At 32.4% G+C, this 19,886-nt stretch overlaps 2 protein-coding genes, 1 non-coding gene and 1 pseudogene across 5 annotated transcripts; 1 reads left to right on the top strand and 3 right to left on the bottom strand.

Annotated features, from left to right (window-relative positions):
- The first annotated feature begins 536 nt into the window (after positions 1–536).
- On the top strand, positions 537–2,343 carry LOC148787899 (GDSL esterase/lipase At5g03980-like; annotated as a pseudogene). The gene is made up of 5 exons (XR_016065866.1): positions 537–786; positions 1,034–1,249; positions 1,366–1,514; positions 1,610–1,883; positions 1,973–2,343. The product of XR_016065866.1 is annotated as a GDSL esterase/lipase At5g03980-like (transcript).
- Positions 2,344–3,257: 914 nt separating this feature from the next.
- Positions 3,258–3,994, bottom strand: LOC105163935 (uncharacterized). The gene has a single exon (XM_011082473.3). The coding sequence runs from the start codon at positions 3,944–3,946 to the stop codon at positions 3,437–3,439; it is 510 nt and encodes a 169-aa protein (XP_011080775.1). The 5' UTR covers positions 3,947–3,994; the 3' UTR covers positions 3,258–3,436.
- Positions 3,995–4,079: 85 nt separating this feature from the next.
- Positions 4,080–4,150, bottom strand: TRNAG-GCC (transfer RNA glycine (anticodon GCC)). The gene has a single exon. It is a non-coding gene; the product is annotated as a tRNA-Gly (tRNA).
- Positions 4,151–7,042: 2,892 nt separating this feature from the next.
- LOC105163936 (UDP-glycosyltransferase 87A2) lies at positions 7,043–12,683 on the bottom strand. Of its 2 annotated transcripts, none has more exons than XM_011082474.3 (3): positions 12,544–12,683; positions 11,054–11,633; positions 7,043–8,198 (listed from the first exon to the last, which is right to left on the bottom strand). In XM_011082474.3, exons 2-3 carry the CDS (start codon positions 11,544–11,546, stop codon positions 7,342–7,344), a joined length of 1,350 nt encoding a protein of 449 aa, XP_011080776.2. In that variant the 5' UTR covers positions 11,547–11,633; positions 12,544–12,683; the 3' UTR covers positions 7,043–7,341. The 2 variants fall into 2 exon arrangements, with proteins under 2 accessions (XP_011080776.2, XP_088737323.1); XM_088881197.1 differs by having other exon boundaries at positions 11,054–11,630; positions 12,544–12,677.
- Between the last annotated feature and the right edge of the window lie 7,203 nt (positions 12,684–19,886).

The raw sequence follows: 19,886 nt of genomic DNA, 5'->3' as shown, positions 1-19,886 counted from the left end.
GGAAGTAATTCAACATCTCGCTCCGCAAATGAACAACACCTCCACCTGTCAAAAAGCCAAAAGACACACAAGCAAAGTCACAAAAACAAACTCTGAACAGAAAATTAAGTCCCTATTGCCACAGGGCAGCAACGAGACTTAACGGCCTGATAAAGCCGAGACCAAACAAAGAGCACGAAGCAGCGAAAGAAGCACCGTCCTAGAGCGACAAGGCAAGACATAAACAAAGAGGAAAGAACAAAGAATGATGACCACCGTAAGCACACAACACCCAAAGAATGATCAACTGCAGCCAAACGCCAAAATCGTAGCAACACTGCCTCCTGTGCGAAACAAATTGCCTAAAAGCTCACTAGAAAAGCAAAGAAACGGGCGACCAGAGACGAGAAGAAGAAGGCACGTGTCAAACACTCTCAGTTAATTTTTAAATGAGAGGATTTTTTTGTTGTATTTAAATAATAAAGAGGGATTTCACGCTATTTCATCGAAATGGGGAGTGTTATACAATTTACCCTAAAACAGAATTATATGATACTATGGGTTTAATCAATTTGTGCGGCTGTTTGTTTTCTTGTGTACCCCAATGCGTTAATGCTCATCCTCTCAAGATTTGCAAGTTTGATCAAATTTACCAACTCGGCGACTCTATTTTCGACACCGAAAACTTGATTCGGGAGGTCCCAATTGGGGCGGCCACAGCATTCGCAAGACTATCATACGGTGAAACGTTCTTCAAGAACGCTACCGGACGTTGCTCCAATGGCCTTCTTATGATTGATTATATTGGTAAGGTTTCTATTCTACCTATCTTGTACTTGGTGCATGATGACTTCACTCGATCTATGATCTTGTTATGTATTTTGTTGTTCATATCCATAACTTTCTTGTTCTTGGCTTGGCTCATCTTCAGTTCTTAGCCTACTGCATTGAGTATTGGCGGTGGATCAATCTTCTTTACTGTTCAATACTTTTTTGATAATTATATTGTGTCATAAGAAGATTTACATAATTTGTATTATGTTTGTATGTACAGCAATGGCTGCCGGCCTTCCTTTTCTTCCACCATACAAGAACTTGGATGCTGTAGATTTTGAGCATGGCGTCAACTTTGCCGTGGCAGGTTCCACCGCATTGCCACCTCAGGTCTTGGCTGCCCAACACATATTTTCTCCGGTGACCACCAGTTCTCTCAACGTCCAATTAGACTAGATGTTCACCCATTTCACTTCCATTTGCCTTAACTCTAGAGGTATTTTCATACTAGTATGTATACTACATTCTCTAATTAATTCATACTTGCTATACTAATTTGACAGTATTTATACGTCTTCAAGTACTGTTGTTAACATTAATAGCAACTGACAGATTGTGCTGAGAAACTCCAAAATGATCTGTTCATGGTTGGGGAAATCGGTGGAAACGACTACAACTATGCGACTTTCCAAGGAAAAACAATGGAGGAGTTGAGAAGCATGGTGCCCGATGTTGTTGCTACCATCGTCGATGCTGCCAGGGTACATAACTATAAAGTTACATTATTAACTAAAGAATCAGTTTTCGATGATTTTTATCATACAACATTGGCCTAATGATTGAATGTTACGCACAGAAAGTAATTGGAGTGGGGGGTAAAAGAGTGGTGATCCCTGGAAACTTCCCCATCGGTTGCCTCCCGATTTACAAAACAGCCTTCCAAACCAACATCTCTGCAGCTTATGATAAGAACCACTGCCTGAAGCATCTGAATGACTTGGCCAAATACCACAACAAAGAGCTGCAAAACGCCATCCACACACTCAAATAAGAGAAGCCCAATGCTGTGATCGTCTACGGGGATTACTACAACGCCTACCAATTTCTACTCCGAGTTGCAACTTCTCGCGGTACGATGTGTTAACTCTGTCCAAATTCGTAAAAATCACAATTACAATATATATTAATTAATGATGATGATGATGGATGGTATATTTAGGATTTGAGAGAGAAAGAGCTTGCTGCGGAACAGGCGGAAAGTACAATTTCAACATGACAAGGATGTGTGGAGGTGCAGGTGTTAAAGTATGCTCCGATCCAGAAGGATACATGAGTTGGGCCGGAGTGCATTTGACTCAACAAGGCTATAAGATCATGGCTGCATGGCTTGTCAACAACATCCTCCTGCACCTCCTCTGCCATATTTGAAGTTCAGTAGAGTTTATAGGTTACAAAACTAGCTTAGATATTTTATATGTGTTTTCCTTTCTCTTATGCCTTTTTTTACAGCGCCATAGTTATATGGATTACTTTTAAGCTTTATTAGAATTTGCATAGTTTGAGTATACTAAGATAGTTTCATCGAAATAATAGAGGTTCACGACTTTAATCCTTGTGAACTCAAATTCCAACATAAATATGGATAATCATCACATTTTTTTTTAAATTTAATCGTTGTTTGGAAAATTACAAACATTATGTTTGGTTTCGATTTTGGGTCATCTCAAACCGATTAATGTTTGGCCTTCAATATTTTGACCATTTTTGTCTCATTTTTAGTTGTTTTGTAACATTGACCAGGGGACATGTTAAATATATAATATTTTCTCCAATAAAAGTTTGTATTTAATTTTTAAATACAAATATATTTCATTTTAACCACTTAATATTTTGTACGTAATATTTTTCTACATCATTGGAATAATTAGAAAATTAAAAAAATACAAAATAATATATTAATTCTACACGGTTAATTCAAATATTACATTATTTAAATAACGTATTTAAATTTATCACCTCGAATAGAACGTCTAACAAAAATATTATTAATCAATTACTAGAGTGCATTTAATTATTTATAAAATTATATTTGTCCTTTTTAGTACATATATAATTACAAAATACTATTTATTTTAATCCACTCACAACTAAATAAATTAAATATATATTCATATAAATATATATAAAAGAGATATGATTTGACCATAAACAATACTTTTGTCTCCCACTAACTTAGATCAAACATACCATACTTATTTTATATTATCTCCAAAAATAAATCCAAACATACACACTATTTTTATCACATACTTATTTATCTTTATTTTTCTCTCTTTATTTTTACGAAAAAAAACTAAAATAAGTTAAAAATAAAACCAAAGATAGAGCACATGACTAACTACTCTTATCCAAGATGTATTAGGTTTCTGTCAAGCATAGTATTAACAGTTTAAGACAAATCGCATCATAGAGAAAGCACGAACAAAGTATTATGAACTAATTCATAAAATCAACAGAATTAAAATCAATACTGAACGTGGTAATTTCAGTAAATCCCGCAGCAACAATATAAGATTTTAAGCGAACAGGAATTTCATCGAATAGCAAATGGGCATTGCGAGAACAAATGAAAAGACTTGAATACGAACTCATCAATGTTTCTCGATGCCTTGAACATCAATTATCAGTTTGTAGCAGAAGCAGCCGAGGCAGCAGATGATGGTCTCCTTAATCTCCGGAGCCGATCGATCCACTGATCCTCAGGGACCTGGCCCGCCCAGTCAGGAGCGCCGCCCCCAAACGAGATCCCACGCATGGCCTCCATCACTCTCACGGCGTTCTCCGCCGTCAAGGGAGCGTTGCGCCGCCTCTCGTCCTCTCTGAATGCTCTCTCTATCGCCATCTCCGATTCCATAGCCTCCTCTTCCTCCTCTTCTTCTTCATCACTTTCATGGTCTTTGTCGCTCAGATCAAGCGATGATACTCCATTCTCCACCCACCCATTGGGCAGATGATAGAAATTAAGGTTTGGATCTTGATCGGAAAGCACTCTGTCTCGGCCGTGGTCTTCGTCCTCGCCGCCGCTGTCAACGGTGGAGATGGGCTGATAGTATTCCGCAGAATCGTCGGAATTCGCGTCAGAATCGCTGCCGCATACACCGTTATCAGGGTCGGAAGTAGTCACCGCATTCATCTTTCCAGCCGAAGCGAACCCAATTCACCGTATTCAAAATCCAAAAGGCTATTTATAAAATTGGGGAAAGGTCCAAAAATAAAAATTAAGATATTAAAATTAAAACGGAAATTGGAGAAAACAAAAGAGAAACTGCACCAGCCGGGAATCGAACCCGGGTCTGTACCGTGGCAGGGTACTATTCTACCACTAGACCACTGGTGCCACTTGTTCTACTCACACAAGATTTCACTATCAAAAATCTCTTTTCCCTGTTATTTAATATAAGGGATAATTACACTTTTCAACCCTAGTATTTGGTATAATTACACATATAACCTCATGTTTTAAAAACTTACATGTAGCATCCCTAAAATTTTCTTTCGTATAATCTTAGGGGTGCTATATGTAATTTCTCAAACCACAAAAGATTTACATGTAACTATATCAAACCTTAACATAATGGGGCATAACTATCCCTTAATATAATTGTTTGAACACCATTTTGCGTCTTCTCCAAATTTTTTTAGAGCTGATTTTGAAACAAGTTATATAAATATTTTGAGAACCTTCATGGCACTGTCTTCACTTCTAGTTGTAGAAACACAAAACTTAAACATAGTTTTTGGATTTATTTTTTAACTGTCTTGTTTATTTTGTGAGATAGAAAGAAAAAAAATAGAGATAAACAAGTATGTATTGAAAATACTATGTGATGTGTACGGCCTGAAAAGACTTGGCACAAAAGGAATTTTTGGAGTCCAAGACCTCTTAAGCATAGCCCATCAACCCAAAAAAAGGGTTGCCCAACAGAATAGTCATGGATCTAACCCAAGAAAGAGACTTGGTAAAACACCTTCCAAAATACAGGCTCACATTCAGGGTCCAATTAGGACAACCTAGGAGAAGGGAGGTGCCCCCAAAACTCAGGACTCCTAAACCTAGAAGGACTTTCCGCAGAATAGGAGTCCTTCCCTAGGTAAAAACATGTTGTTGTAAGGTAATCAGTTGAATATAAGATCGAATCATGTCTTATCTACACATATTTTGACCCCTTCTTCCAAGAATAAGGATGGTGTGCAGAGTCCAAGCAGAAGGGGACGCCCCCCATCTAGAAAATCACTCTATATTCTTGCTTTAGCAATCGAATTGCACTTTGATCACAATTTCTCCTACGAATTTCTGAATCATATCTTGATTTCTTATTATGATTTATTTTTACGATTATTTATTCCTAAATTTGAGACTAACGTGTCGGAATATTAACGTCTTTTTTGCAGGTCCCCCCTTTAGGATTTGCATTCGCTTTGACCCAAACTTTGAGCATAGTCCATATCCATTGGACCCGTGCATTTTTTAAATGCATCACTATGTATGTTTGATTTATTTCTGGAGATAAACTGAAATAGTTTAAAACAGATGGTCTATATATTTGGTTTTGTTTAGGAAACAAAATTAACTGTTCATTGCCAAATTACTTTACTATTTATATATAAGTATATACATATGTATATATATTGTTTTGTTTGTAGGTGAATTGAATTGTACATATAATTGTAATTACATTTATATGAAAAATTATTTACAATTTCTCCCTTACTTTCTTCTTAGCGTGCTTCTTGAGGAAAAATGATTCTCTCTCCTCCCAAGCGCGTAAGTGTTATCCCCTTCACCTTTTTTTGTATTTTTTTTTTTTAATTTTCTACTCCACAACTCTTCTTCTTCTTTCTTGTACGTTCATGGCATCTTCTGACAAGTCAGTCAGGTTTGTGAGAGAGACTCTTTTAGGCGATGATCCCTCTGATGCAATGGGCCATGGCTCGTTTGAACCCTTGAGTGGTCGGAGGCGGAGCCTGCGGCAAGTGGTGTTGGTCGCCCATCATCTGCTTTGTGAGGCCTCTAACGAGGAGGAGGAGGTGGGGGGTAATAATGAAGAGGGGTCCGCTCCTAGGAGGAGGTAGCCCAGTCATTGGCAGACTGAGGACCCTCCTGCCTTAAGCTCTCCACCATCTAACAACTGGTAGATGGGTTTCATATTCCTCCCTCGTTTAGTATTTATGTCCTTTCCCATAATAATCACCCCCATTCCTCCCCTCCGAATAGTTTGAGCCTTTTCTTTTCTCAGTTGAGGGCAGACCTCTATTTTCCCATCCCTCCTTTTTATGTAGACGTTGCTCGTTTTGTCCAAGTTCCTTTAAATCAATTACTCCCAAAGTCCTTTTAAGTTTTAACTAGTTTTTTTATGATATTCCATTTTCATGGTGCCCCTGTAACTACAAAATTATTCGCCCAGTGTTTCCAGCTAAAGCGTACTGAAATCATTGCTTTCCATATCTCACCTCTTTAGGGGTGTCCTTCTGAGCATCCTCTGAAGTATTGGAAGAATAGTTTTTTCTATGTGTTACCTTCTTGTCCTTGGACTTTTTCAGATTGTTGGATACATAACCCTCCTCCTACTATTAATGTTAGTGAAAAAACGGTTACCCTCTCCTCCTTGTTAGAGTAATTAAACAATAAACCTGACTGTCGAGCCTTGATTGATGAAAGGCACTTAAGACATTTCATACTGAGTCCTCACGTGGAGCCCCTAGGGGAGCCCTTGAGTATTTTATATTCTTTGTAGTTCTTGGTGTTTTTATTGATGCACGATTTTAACTATATTTTGCTCTTGTTGGTAGTGGACATCATGTTCAACAAACTAATTCGTGATAAATAGTTTCAGAGGTCGTGCGGTGGACACCCCTCCATCTAGATTTTCTAAGGGTACTCTAGCTTCAAGTGAATCCAAAGGGAAATGGCCTGCCTCCTCCATGCCAAGGGCCTCCTCCAAGAAGGCCAAGGTGAATTCTTTAAGTTCTCCTTCGACCAGCTCTATATATGCCAAATTAAGAAAATTCGACATATGTCCTCTACTTTATGAAATTTCTAGCTAAAATGTGTCAATTTTTTTCAATTTTGTAACCATTTTGAAAATTTCATAAAATATAAAACTAAATGTGTCGAGTTGTTTTCCAATTTTAGGATGATTTTGAAAACTCTCGTAGAGGAAATGACCATAAGTAATTGGACATCCTATCTTATGGAATTAAAAGTATAATAATTTCACCGGACATAAACTTCAACTATGCAATCACAAGGTAAAACCTCGAAATTGATAAACATAAATGAGAGGAATTCACGGTTTTAGGACAACATAGCGTAGAATTCAAACAAATCTTGCTCAATGTATCTGGACATCAGCATTCTGAGACATCGATCTATCCCCAACCAAAATGCTACCATTTCTCAGATAGAAATCACATTTGATGCTAGCTTGCTCCACCCTTCATATTTAATAGCACGATCAACACACCGTTTAATTCGTAAAATCAACAAACATATTCGAAACAAATCCACAGTCCAGCTCTATCTGGACATCAACAACCTGAGATATCCCTAACGAAAGCTAAAATGTCGGTTTCAGACGATCCGCCTCCTGCACATGCATTCCTACACATATCCCGAATCTCTTTAACTCGTCTCATCCTCTCCTTACCCTCCTCGCTCTCAGAGTCCATAAGCCTCAACACGATTCTAGCAACTTCATCCCTTGTCACCACGCTCTCATCGTCCTTCTTCACTCTCAAACCCATCTTCCAATCGTCCACAATCATTTTACTGTTGGTGACCTGATCCCAGAATATCGGGAACGTCAGCATCGGAACCCCTGCAAATGCACCTTCCTTAGTAGAATTCCACCCGCAGTGTGACCAAAACCCTCCCACCGAAGGATGGCACAAGACCTTCAGCTGATCACACCACGGCACCACAATCCCGTTCCCTTCAGCCCCATCATGCTCGCCTCGCCCAACCCACAAGAACCTAACGCCTGTACAACGCACCCCGGCAATAATCTCATCCAGCTGAGCATTTGAGACGGAAAGGAAGCTGCCCTGTGAGATGTACAACACAGAACCCACAGGTTGGGCGTCCAACCATCTCATGTAATCCGGCTTTGTAGGCGTTGTTGTTTCAACGTCCAAGTAAGGTATTGCAAGGCCTAAGGAGTAGATTTTGAGGGGAAGTTTCTGTGCTAAATCGTCAAGAACTTGGGATTCAAGTTCGTAAACAGAAGTGAAGAGGAGATACTGTGCCTTCGGTACCAAGTTGATGGCTTCTAGTGCTCGAGGTAGTACTTCTCGGCCTTTACCTCCGAACGGCGTCGGGAGATCAACAGCTCTCATTGAAGGGACTCCGGGAATGTAGTTCACCAGTTGCTCCTTCTCTTGCTCATCTGCAAATATAGGATAACAGAGTCAGGAAATGCCACTAATTAGGCAACAGCAGATTGATGAGCTTAATGCTCTTCAAAAACATGTTATAAGATATTTGAGAGGTCAAAACACGCCCAAAAGTATTTGATAAATTTTTAGAGCTTATAATATATTCAAAAATAAGATCTTCTTGAGAAAAGCTAAACATAGTGTTTGGTTTCATTTTCGTATTGTTTTGTTGTGTTTTATGGATATAGAGAGAGAAAAACAAAGATAAATAAGTATGTGTTAAAAATAGTATGCATGTTTGAATTTATTTTTTAAGATAATTTAAAATAATTATTGTATGTTTAATGTTGTATTTTGGGGACAAAAATTACTGTTCATTGTCAAATCATATTTTTTTTATATATATTTATGTATATGCGTGTGTATATATATGTATGTATTTATGTCAAAACAGTTAAAAATACCCAGATAATGTGTTTTTGTATGATGATAAATATTGGGTATATTTTGACTCATCTCGGAGATAACTTGAAAATGAAAACAAACATGGTGAAAGAGTTCTCAATTGCAATAAGCTGATCATCCAATTCAATTACAAAATTATCGTTTCTAACATTTTATAAATTTCGTAAGCTTATTTTATCCAAACACTTTAAGAGTATATTTATAAAATAAAATCTAGCATATCTTATAAGATACTTTTTGATAACGAGTAAATTACTATGAACTTTTCTGAAATACTTCTCGTTATTCAAAAAATTATCAATATCCTCTTATTTTAATTGTCGTTCAACAACTAGCCCAATCTATTATTCTCGGTTAGGTTTTCATCCATTCTTTTGTGTTGAACTGACCAAAATATATGTATGGACTATGGATTATAAGTTTATTTATTTCTTAATATTCTCTAATTTTTATAGACTAAGTAGAATTTTTTTTTTTTTTAATATTTTCATCCACCTAGTCCTTTTTTAAAAACTTTCGTTTTTAAAAACCTACAATAAGTGCAAAATTGACAGTTCTAAGTCTTTATTCAAAAATTACATAATTTCATAAACAATTATGATACTGGCAAGATAATTTTCCAAACAACAAAAAGTATTCATGGTTACATCAACGTTCAAATGAGTTTGTTGTAATTTATCTTAAAATAATTTCAGCCAAAGCTACTTATTTAGAATTATTTTTCTATTTTTTAACACAAACATCCAAATTCAACCACAAGAACTTTCATAAAAAATTTTGAGCCTAAACTATTGGATTATCTTCTGAGCAACTTATTTTAAAACTGTTATTTTACCGTATATTGTTTCTCTAGGGTAAATGTAAGAAACCCTCTCTGTGATATTGTAAATGAACAAATTATTCTTTATAAAAATATAGCAATTTATCTCCATGTATCTTTAAAATACAATAATTTACCACCTTATATTTTTTGAAATTCATTTCGAAAAGCATAGAGGATAAATTACTATTTTTTTATAATAGAATAATTCACTCGCTTACAATATCACAGAGGATAAATTACTATTCATCCATATTTCTCTACATTGGATGATGGGAATTAACATTTCTTGATTTGTCCCTATTATTGCTCCCTTGAAATTGTTTGATCTCCCAACTACTCTATCATATCATTAGGGTTTAATATAATTTATCCTTATGATATTATAAATGTATAAATTACTCTCGTATAAAAACTTAATAATTTATCTCCTATAGGTGCCACAAGACATTGATAAATGTTCTTTTCTAAATTAAAAAAGATAATTAAATCAAATTATAATCTAAAAATTGGATCGCATATAATACACATATAAATGTGACGTCAATATGTAACACTAGTAGGGGATAAAAGATAGACAACGCTAAAATGACTATCGTTTTGTCCAAAATGACATAAAGCTAAAACATATTTTCAGTTTTCTGCACAAAGTTTCGGGCACAAAAATATAGCGAATTACCAATGAAGTCTAATTTAATGAATGAAATTGGGGCTCCGTAGTAATAAAATTATGATTTCTGATCCTTTCAATATACAAGTGTGATCTACTTTGATATAATAATTATTAATTTATCGTAATAATAGTTATTGATTATTTATGAATATCTGAAATTTATAATTGACATATTACTTATTAATTATTGAAATTTATAATATAATTATAATTTATTAAAATAGAGGATTAATTACATTTAAAAACTCTCTTCCAAAATATGAAATTACACTTTTTTTTAAAATAATTTTGGAACTATACTTACATTTCCTCTTAAAGATCGTTAAGATTTGGATGTACGTAAGATATTGACCTTAGCAAAAAATTACATATATTTTTAATTTTATCTCTCATTCAATAATTCAATGTGATAATTTTATACTCATAAGGATAAATTACATTTTATCATCGAACTATATGCACGTTTTTATAATTTTTCAGTTAAACTTTTTTTTATGTCAACTTATCATATAAATTTTGCAAAAATTTACTCTTTGCTATATATATGACTGTTTTCGGTCAATTTTATGCTAAAAAAAATTATAACATGCACTGCATATATGATATTCTATCCTAACGTTCCCCTTAATATCACATGTGAAGTATATGTGATGTTTTTTCCAACAAAAAAGTCAATCAAAAAACAGTCATATATGACAAAGTGTAAATTTCACAAAATTGAGACGTTAGTTGACCAAAAAAAAATGATCAACTTGAAACGTTATAAAATACTTCAGTTTTCCTCTTTAAAAAAAAAAAAAAAGAAATACTAATCTTAAACACTTGCTAATGAAGATTAACCTCAAAAGAATGCGTAGTTAATCAAGAGGCATAACAGAAAACTCGATGACAAAAAACTTAACAGAAACCTGAGAGATTTGGAGATGAATGGCGGTTCCGAATGTGGTTGAAATGATGAAAGATGGAGAAGACGGTGGCGGACATGGTATAAAGCGACGCTACCGGAATATTCCTCCGGTTCCCGACGGCCACCACCCAGCTCAAGTACGTATCGTATATAATGACTCTTGGCATCGGCGGCGGAAGCTGGTCCAGGAGCTGCTCGACGGGAGCTTCCATCTTGGTGACAGTGGCCTCGTAGAAGCCGCGGAAGTCCTTGGCTCGGCCGATCTCAGACGGAATGACATTCGGGATGGAGAGAAACCTGAAGTTGGGCGGCAGCGGGGTCGGCGGCGGGGAGGCGGTGAGGAAACCGAGCCACTCGTCGGTGACGATGAAGGAGACGAGAATGTCCGGCCGGGAACTGAGAATGAGGCGGCAGAGGTTGAGCATTGGGTTGATGTGGCCTCTTCCAGGGTACGGCATAGCCACCACGTGGCAGTTGGGCATTGGGTTGGCCATGTCCAAGGCAAGAGAGCGGATGAAGTCTTCTTCCGTACGCTGGAGAATTCTTGTCCGTTTCTTCTCTTGCTTGGCTATCTCAAACTACTGAATTGATATTGTGTGTTAATCTCTCTATTTGGGCCAAATAAAATGAAAGAATAATTGGTGGGATTTTATTTGAAACTTGATATAATTATGGATACATTTTTTATTTAAAAAATAATTTTTAATTATTTAATTTTATCGATCCTCTAATAATTAGTCTGATACATTAAATTAATTTATTTTTTATGATGAATTGATAAAATACCCTTTTAAACTATGAATAATAGTTTTTACTTAGTTTTTAAAAATTTCAAGAATTGTTTATAGGTTAAGTGGATAATTTTATTATAAATTGTTTAAAAATTTTCATCCATTTAGTTCAATTTTCTTATAATTTTTTAATTTTTTTAAAAAATAATTATAATGATGATAAAGTTGATAATTTCATACTTTCATACAAGTACGACGTAAATCACCAAATATTAGGAGAATATTAATAATTTTTCAAACAACAATATAATTTACCCTAAAATAAAATAATTCAGGGTATTCATGGCAAACGGTGGATAGCTTCAATGAATTCTAACTTGAAAAAAAGAATTTAACATATTTTTCCATTTAAGCTATGCATGTAATTATAGATTTGGATAGGGGTGTGCAATTTGGTTAACCGAATCGAATTGAACTGAATTTTCGATTAATCAAAAATTCGAATCACCGGTTTAGAAACCAAACCGAATAGTATCGATTCGATTTTTTTAGTTAAAAAATTAAAAAAAAAAACCATTTTTTTAAAAATATATATAAATAATTTTGGTATTTTTTCAATTTTATCCAAAAATACATATACCAAAATATCAAAATCTAAAAATAAAAAATTTCTATCAGGCATTTCAACAAACACTCTAAAAGTAAAACTTGCAAGGCAAATTTTTTAAATTTCCTCTACTTGCAAAGAAAGAAAAACTACCTGAGAACGAAGAACAAGAAGAACGAAGTCGCTGGTGGGGGTGTGGTTACTGCCGCTGGACTCTGGAGAGTGGAGAGAGTGGTGGAGAAGGAGAAGAGAACTCTGTCTGAACTGGGTGTTGCGTCTGCGTTCATTCTTTTTTTTCTCTTTTACTTTTATCTTTATTTTATATTATAATATTAACATATAAATATAATATATAATAATATATTTAACATAATATAATTAATTAAAAAATATTTTGATTTTCGGTTCGATACCGAAATTTAAAAAAAAAAACCAAAAACAAAAATCAAACAGAATTTCTCGATTCAATTTTCAGTTCAAACTGAAAATTCGATTCAATTCGATTCGACCTATTTAATCCAACTTTGGAACCTAAATTTGGATAAGTTCAATGAACTTTATTTTGTCACATGTAATTTAACATACTTCTAGACAGCCAAAAATAAAAAATAAAAAGTTATTAGTAATTAAACATTTTATCTGTTCTTCCACCCATATAAGTGGTGTGGGAAAAAAATTCTCGTCTCTTAAGATTCGACTTGAGTTCTTTAGGTTTCTATTTGACAAGCATTAAAATGGAAATTCATAAAGAATAATTAGCACTCCGATGCTCAAATTAATTATAAATAATAAAATCAAAAAACAAAGCAATAGAATAATAATATCTCACAGAATGATTGGATTTCATGTGTGCAAGTGTAATTAACAAATTACCTTCTTCGAATGAGAAAACCTAAGAAAAATTCGAGCCCCACGAATCTGGGATAGAAGTTACTAGCCACCCTTATCACCCCTTCTGCTAGGGTAAGATCCTCGTATTTATGAAAAATGTGATTTTTGTAAATTTTTTAAGGTTTTTTGAATCATTAAAATTAACTTTTTGTTTATTTTGTAATTTTAAGTTAAATATAATTTTTGATTAAATTATTTTGGAGGGTCCGAAATTTGAATTTGGTGAAGATTATTTTTAGCAAACATTAATTGGATTAAGGTGTTTGTTGGAAATAAAAGGTGTTGATATCCATTATTAAATGTAATTCCTTGTGAATGAGCAATATGTGTTTTTATTGCATAATTATAGCATATATGAGATTAGATATCTCTTGAAACTTGTGACGTACAATTTTATAATATGTCATATTATGAAATGTGTTTAATTTGTTTATGTGATAAACGAATCAAAGGATTGCTTATAAAATCCAATAGATTACTAGCAAGCCTGCTTTGTTCTACAAAGGGCTTCTTGATCATTTTTTCTTTCAGACAAGAATCTCAAGCTGGCAAGTTGTCCATCAATTTTTTTAGGAAAAAATATTATTTTAGTCCTCTAAGTATGCCTAATTTTAATTTTAGTCTGATAACTATGTCCATTTTTGTTTAGGTCCAGTAACTTATAAAATTGCTTACTTTTAGTCCTCTGACAGATTTTCCGATAATTTTACCCCTATACAACTTTTGAAAGGCAGTTTTAGTTCATATGCACTCATAGGGGTAAAATTGTCCGAAACTCTTCCGGGGGACTAAAGCTAAGCAATTTCGTAAGTTACTGGACCTAAACAAAAATGGACATAGTTATCGGATTAAAATTAAAATTAGGCATACTTAGAGGACTAAAATAATACTTTTTCCTAAAAAAAGTGATGGACTCGAAGAGTCTAGAAATAGACGATTTGGACAACTTGTCAGCTTGAGATTCTTGTCTGGAAGAAAAAATGATCAAGAAGCCCTTTGTAGAACAAAGAAGGCTTGCTAGTAATCTATTGGATTTGATCCATTCAAATGTCTACGGACTCTTTAACACTCAAGCCATAGGTAGGTTCACATACTTCATAACCTTTACCAATGATCACTCATGGTATGGTTATATTTACTTGATGAAATGCAAGTCTAAAGCCTTTGAAAAGTTTAAGAATTCAGATTTGAAGTAGAGAACCAAACTGGCCGCACCTTTTGATCAGATCAAGGTGTGAGTACTTAGTGAAAGAGACTATGAAACACTCAATTCCCTTTCTTGATGATTTTCGACTTAGAACGTTCAAAACCAACCCTAAAAAATTGGATTTATGGTAGCAATCAAATTCATGATCCAATTTCATTGATTCATTTGGTACGAGGGCTTTGTCCACGTCATGCAATAATAAATATAATTAAAAGCACAGTAAAAATTCACGAAAAAATCTATTCGCAATTTAAATTAATATTATATTGAAAAAAAATTGTCCTTTATAATAGTTGAACGGGACCAATACAATGATTGAAAGCATTGCCCTAGCAATGAAGTGGTGACCACATCTCATGTGGTCCAAAAATCATGATATCACCGCAGTTACTATGTTTGGTTGGATGAATAAGATGGTTGCCAAACATGTCCCATATCAAACTGACTACATTAATCTACTGAAAAGTAGCTCAACGACATATTAGATTTTTTATTGCAATTCAGATTATATTCTTTTATTTTATTATATATGTATATAATTTTATACAATTGATGTCTCTAATATACAAATGGATAAATTATCTCCTATAATAAAAATATATCAATTAATTTTTTTATATTTTTTAAAATAAAGTAATTTATCTCCCTAACTAAGGAGGTAAATTGCTTCATTTTAAAAAAAAACATGGGAGTAGATTGCTGCATTTTAAAACATACAGTGAAGTAAATTATTAATTTTTTAATAAGAAAATAATTTGCTCATTTACAATATTATAAGAGATTATTTGCATTTTTGCACATATACTGTATATATATATAAATATATGTTAGGTATATAAAATTTTTCTTAGATAAAATTGATGGTATTATTGTTGTACACTTAATATGTACATATAAAATAGAATAAAAGCTATATATATATAAAAAAAAAATTAGGATAGAAGATATAATAGGAGTTATAATAAAAATTTCAACCTGTGAAGACAAGGGGTTCACTTGGAATGGAATATTTTGAGGCAAATCCTTGGATTCTTTTTATATTTAGGGGGTATTTTGGCTAAGTTTAATATTATTTTAAAATAAATTTTTAAAATATTCAAATAAAATAATATTATAAAACTTATAATATGTTATAAATAATAAATTAGTAATTATTTTGATAAAAATTAAACTAATTTGTTAAGATTTTGAAAGCAAATTGGGAACTTTTTATTTTTTTAAAAAAAGAAGCTCTTAATATCTCATTTTTCGATCGTGTGAAATTTTTCAAAAAAATATTTTTATAAAATATTTGAAAAATTATAAATCTCCCAAACAATACTCTTACTTTTGTAGGTTTTTAATTGATAATTTAATTTCAGTAATATAAATAAAAGAGTGTCCGGCTAAATTTTAACTAATTATTGCTAGCGACAGTTTTCTCTGTTACTAACTGGTCATTCTAGCACGTCAATTCTACGTGCATATAATAAATAATTTTTACACTTTAAAATATATTATAAATAAAACTAAATCATATAAATCAATACATTACATTAATAAAAAGAAAGAAAGAAAAAAAGATAATAATTGGTTACCAATTAATATAAATTTTAAAAGTTGAATAAGTTAGTTTTTATCATGAAGGGCATTTTTTACTTCACAAAAAATTAGTACGAGGTTGTCATTAACCCTCGTTTGTGAGTGTAGAACTTCTTTTCACTGGATTTTGTGAAATGACAATTTGCCCCCGTACAAGACAAAATCGTTGTCCTGTCAACCGATCACAAAATGGGTTTGGGGGGAGAAAAGAAGTGTGATGGTATGTTGGGGAAACAATATCCAAAAAAGAGTGTCTAATGCACCAGACACAAAAGAGGGTAAATTTGCAGAAATAAAAGGACAATAACGGTATTTCACGACATACAGTTGAGGGTGTTAAAGAGAGGTAACAGGAATCCCAATTGGGGCGACCCGCCTTGGCTTATAATCACCACCTCATATGGGGATCAGAGTCATTGATATCACCCATTATACACTGAATTAAATATGACTTAAAAAGATAAACGCTAAACCTTATTATGCCGTAAAAGGCCTACTGATTATCAATTATGTTTTAATTTAAATAGTTAAGATTGGAGTCCAATGAATAAGTTCAAGGTAATATGTTCACGTCTCACTAAACATATAATACTTATCTCCTGAGGTTTAGCATAAATACAAATGCTCACTCGTTGTTTGAAAAATTACCAATACCCCCATGATTTTAATGATCGTCTAACAATTAGTCAAATTCGTTAGATTTTCATCCATTTTTTATGGTGAACTGATCAGAATGCCCTTGTGAATTAAAAATAATAATTTATTTTTTTTATGAACTAAGTGGATAATTTTTTTATAATTTTTTCATCCATCCCGTTCGATTTTTGTATAAGTTTTTAACTTTTTTAGAAAAATAAAAAAAAATACAATAAGGACAAAGTTAATAATTCCATATATCCATCAAAGATTACATAATTTTATCAAATATTAGGAGAATTTATAATTTTTTAAATAATAAAAAAATATTCATAATTATATCAAATTTCAAGGGAGGTCGATGTAATTTAACCTAAAATAAAAATAAAAAGACTAGTGAGTTCAAACTTGAAAAGAATGGTTTTTGAGTTGGGTTAGGGCCCTAGGCCCATGTATAGGAGTTCAATAGGGTGTGTTTGGGCTGAGTTTATTTATACTTAGATTGCAATCGCATTAACCCCGGCCTTGTATTTTTCAAGATTAGGCCTCATATTCGGCCCAATCAAGACCTAATCAACACCTGTTGAGGTGGAGTTGTAATCACCATCCACATGAACTATTATGTTTTGTTTGTTCATATTGCCCTTAATTTTGCGGTAACTATTACGAATTTGTCCCTGATATTCATGTTAATAACAAATATATATATATATATATATGCATTTGATGAATTTATTAAGCAGGTGGGGAGGGGAGAAATGTATTTTATATTATTATTATTAGTTTTGTTATTAAATATATATTCAATTATTTATTGAGTCCAAATATATTACAATAAATTACATTTATTTATGAAATATATTAATTTAATAAAAAATACTCACAAAGTATATAAATTTTTTAAAAATTAAAATTTTGAATTTTAAAAACAAAATACAAATTTAATATACTAAAAATTCACTTTTCAAATTAAAAATGTATATCCAATATTAAAGTCACTCATAATAATTATATATTATTAACTCAATTAAATTAATATTAGTTTAAATATATTTTATTTATTTATAAATAAACTAATTAAATATCAAAATTAATAATATAAATTATTTTAAACTATATTATTTATTATAAATAATATTTAAATTAAATATTAAATTTATTTAATATTTAAAATTTGAAAAAATTAGATTACTTAATATAATTGTTTTTTAACTTCTTCTCCGTTGCCCGCATTTAGTGGCCGGCGACTGGGCCTGGGCGACGAAGGTTGCCCTTCTTCTTTAGGCGACCACCATTGCCCAAGTCAAAGCTACGCGGCGACGTTGCTCGCCCTGGATCTAGGCAACGTCGCACCAGATCTGACTGCCACCCCCGGGCGACGACGGCAAGGGCGCCCTGCAGAAGGGGGCAACCAAGGTAAGGTCGCCAAGCGGCCACGCCATCGCCCCTTTGAGCGTTGGACGTTGGTGTTCCCCAGAACAATCTGGGCGATAGTCATGAGTGGCGACGGCTTCATCGTCTAGAGTGTTATATTATATATAGTATATGAATAATATATTTTATATATATTATATATATTGTATGTATAATAGATATATTACTATATATATAAAAAAATATATTTTAAATTAATTAAAATTTGAACTGTTTATGTTTTATAATTGAAGATCAATAGTTGTCATAAGAAGGGCATAAAGGACAATTCAATAAAAAGTTAATGCCGTTAGGGCTGTCTAACAGAAGGAGAGAGAATGCAATATTTTAGAAATGTAAGGGGGGATTTCCTATTTTTTTAACACAATGGTGTTTTTTAGCTAAATTTTAAAAATAGAGGGGGATTTTATGTAATTTATCTAATAAGTCCCTCCATTTATCAAAATTCACCAAATCTATTGATATAAAAAAAATAGAAACAAAATCTATATTTACCCCTAAATTGAGTTATTACTGATTTATTGTAGGTCAGATAAATATTTTTATAACCAAATTATCCTCATATATATTCACCCATTAATACATGTAAGGAGGTATTCTTCACCGTTATAAGGATAGTTGAGTTTCAAAAAATTATTAATAAGTCAGTCGAGGGTAAATATAAATTTTCATTCATTTTATTTTTTTTATAATATTAGTAAATTCAATGAATTTTGATTAAACAAATGACTTATTTGTTAGATAGAACTAAACCTTAGGGGTGTCAGATTTAATTTTTCAAATCACAAGAAATTTAGATCTAATTATACCAAACTTTAGGAAAGGGAAGCGTAATTATTCTTTCAATTAATAATAATGCATCGCTTTAAATAAAAAAAAAAAAAAGTTGCTGTGTTAAATATCCTAAAAGTTTGGGAGGATGCATCTCGTAATTTGAAAATTGTTGAATTAAACTCAATTAACAAAACCAATAAAAACAAATGGATTAGTTGTATTGGAATTAAATATTTTTCAAAAGAGAGAATGAAAATTGGAAAGTCAAAAACAAGACCCAATTAACAAGGCAATTAATTCCATAATTCCTCCATACTTTTCTGACTTTAAAGTGTAAATGTCTGATTTTGGTGGTTTCTATTTGAGGGCTCGATGAAACAATGCTTCCAATTACAATTATATTTAATTTTTAATAGTTGGAGGGACAGCAAAATTAAATGTATATGTAATTGCTCTAGGGATTCAACTTTTTTCCCTTGAAAATTAAAAGAAAAAAGTGAAAGTATAAACCCGAAAAAATAAAAAGACACGTTTTATTTTTATTTATTTATTATATATAGTGATTCTTTTTTTTGTCGTGTTGATGATACAAGTCATAATTTTTCAAAAAAAAGATAATTAAATTTTCGAAAAAACTACTACATCATCAATCATTGATAGTAATTTTTATTTTACTTGTACTGAATAATTTAGAATAAATGTATAATACCTATTTGATGAATATTTTTATTAATAAAAAATATTTATGTTCTTATTTGATTAATATTTTCACTAACAAAAATTTTAATTTTTTATATATTGAAATTAGTTTAGTATAATATTAATTTTTCTATTTTCTAATATAAAATAAAATAAAGACAAAGGGTTTAAACAGTAAATTTATAAAAATTGATATTTTCTTCTCAATCTATTTTTTCCGTACCGAACAAGGGATATTATTTGAAGCTTGGACTTTAGATCTGGACTTGGGACA

This window comes from Sesamum indicum, linkage group LG6, assembly GCF_026168435.1.
Source record: "Sesamum indicum cultivar Baizhima isolate 11 linkage group LG6, ASM2616843v1, whole genome shotgun sequence".
In the NCBI taxonomy this organism is placed as follows: Eukaryota; Viridiplantae; Streptophyta; class Magnoliopsida; order Lamiales; family Pedaliaceae; genus Sesamum; species Sesamum indicum.
This window is presented reverse-complemented; position numbering and strand designations above follow the sequence as displayed.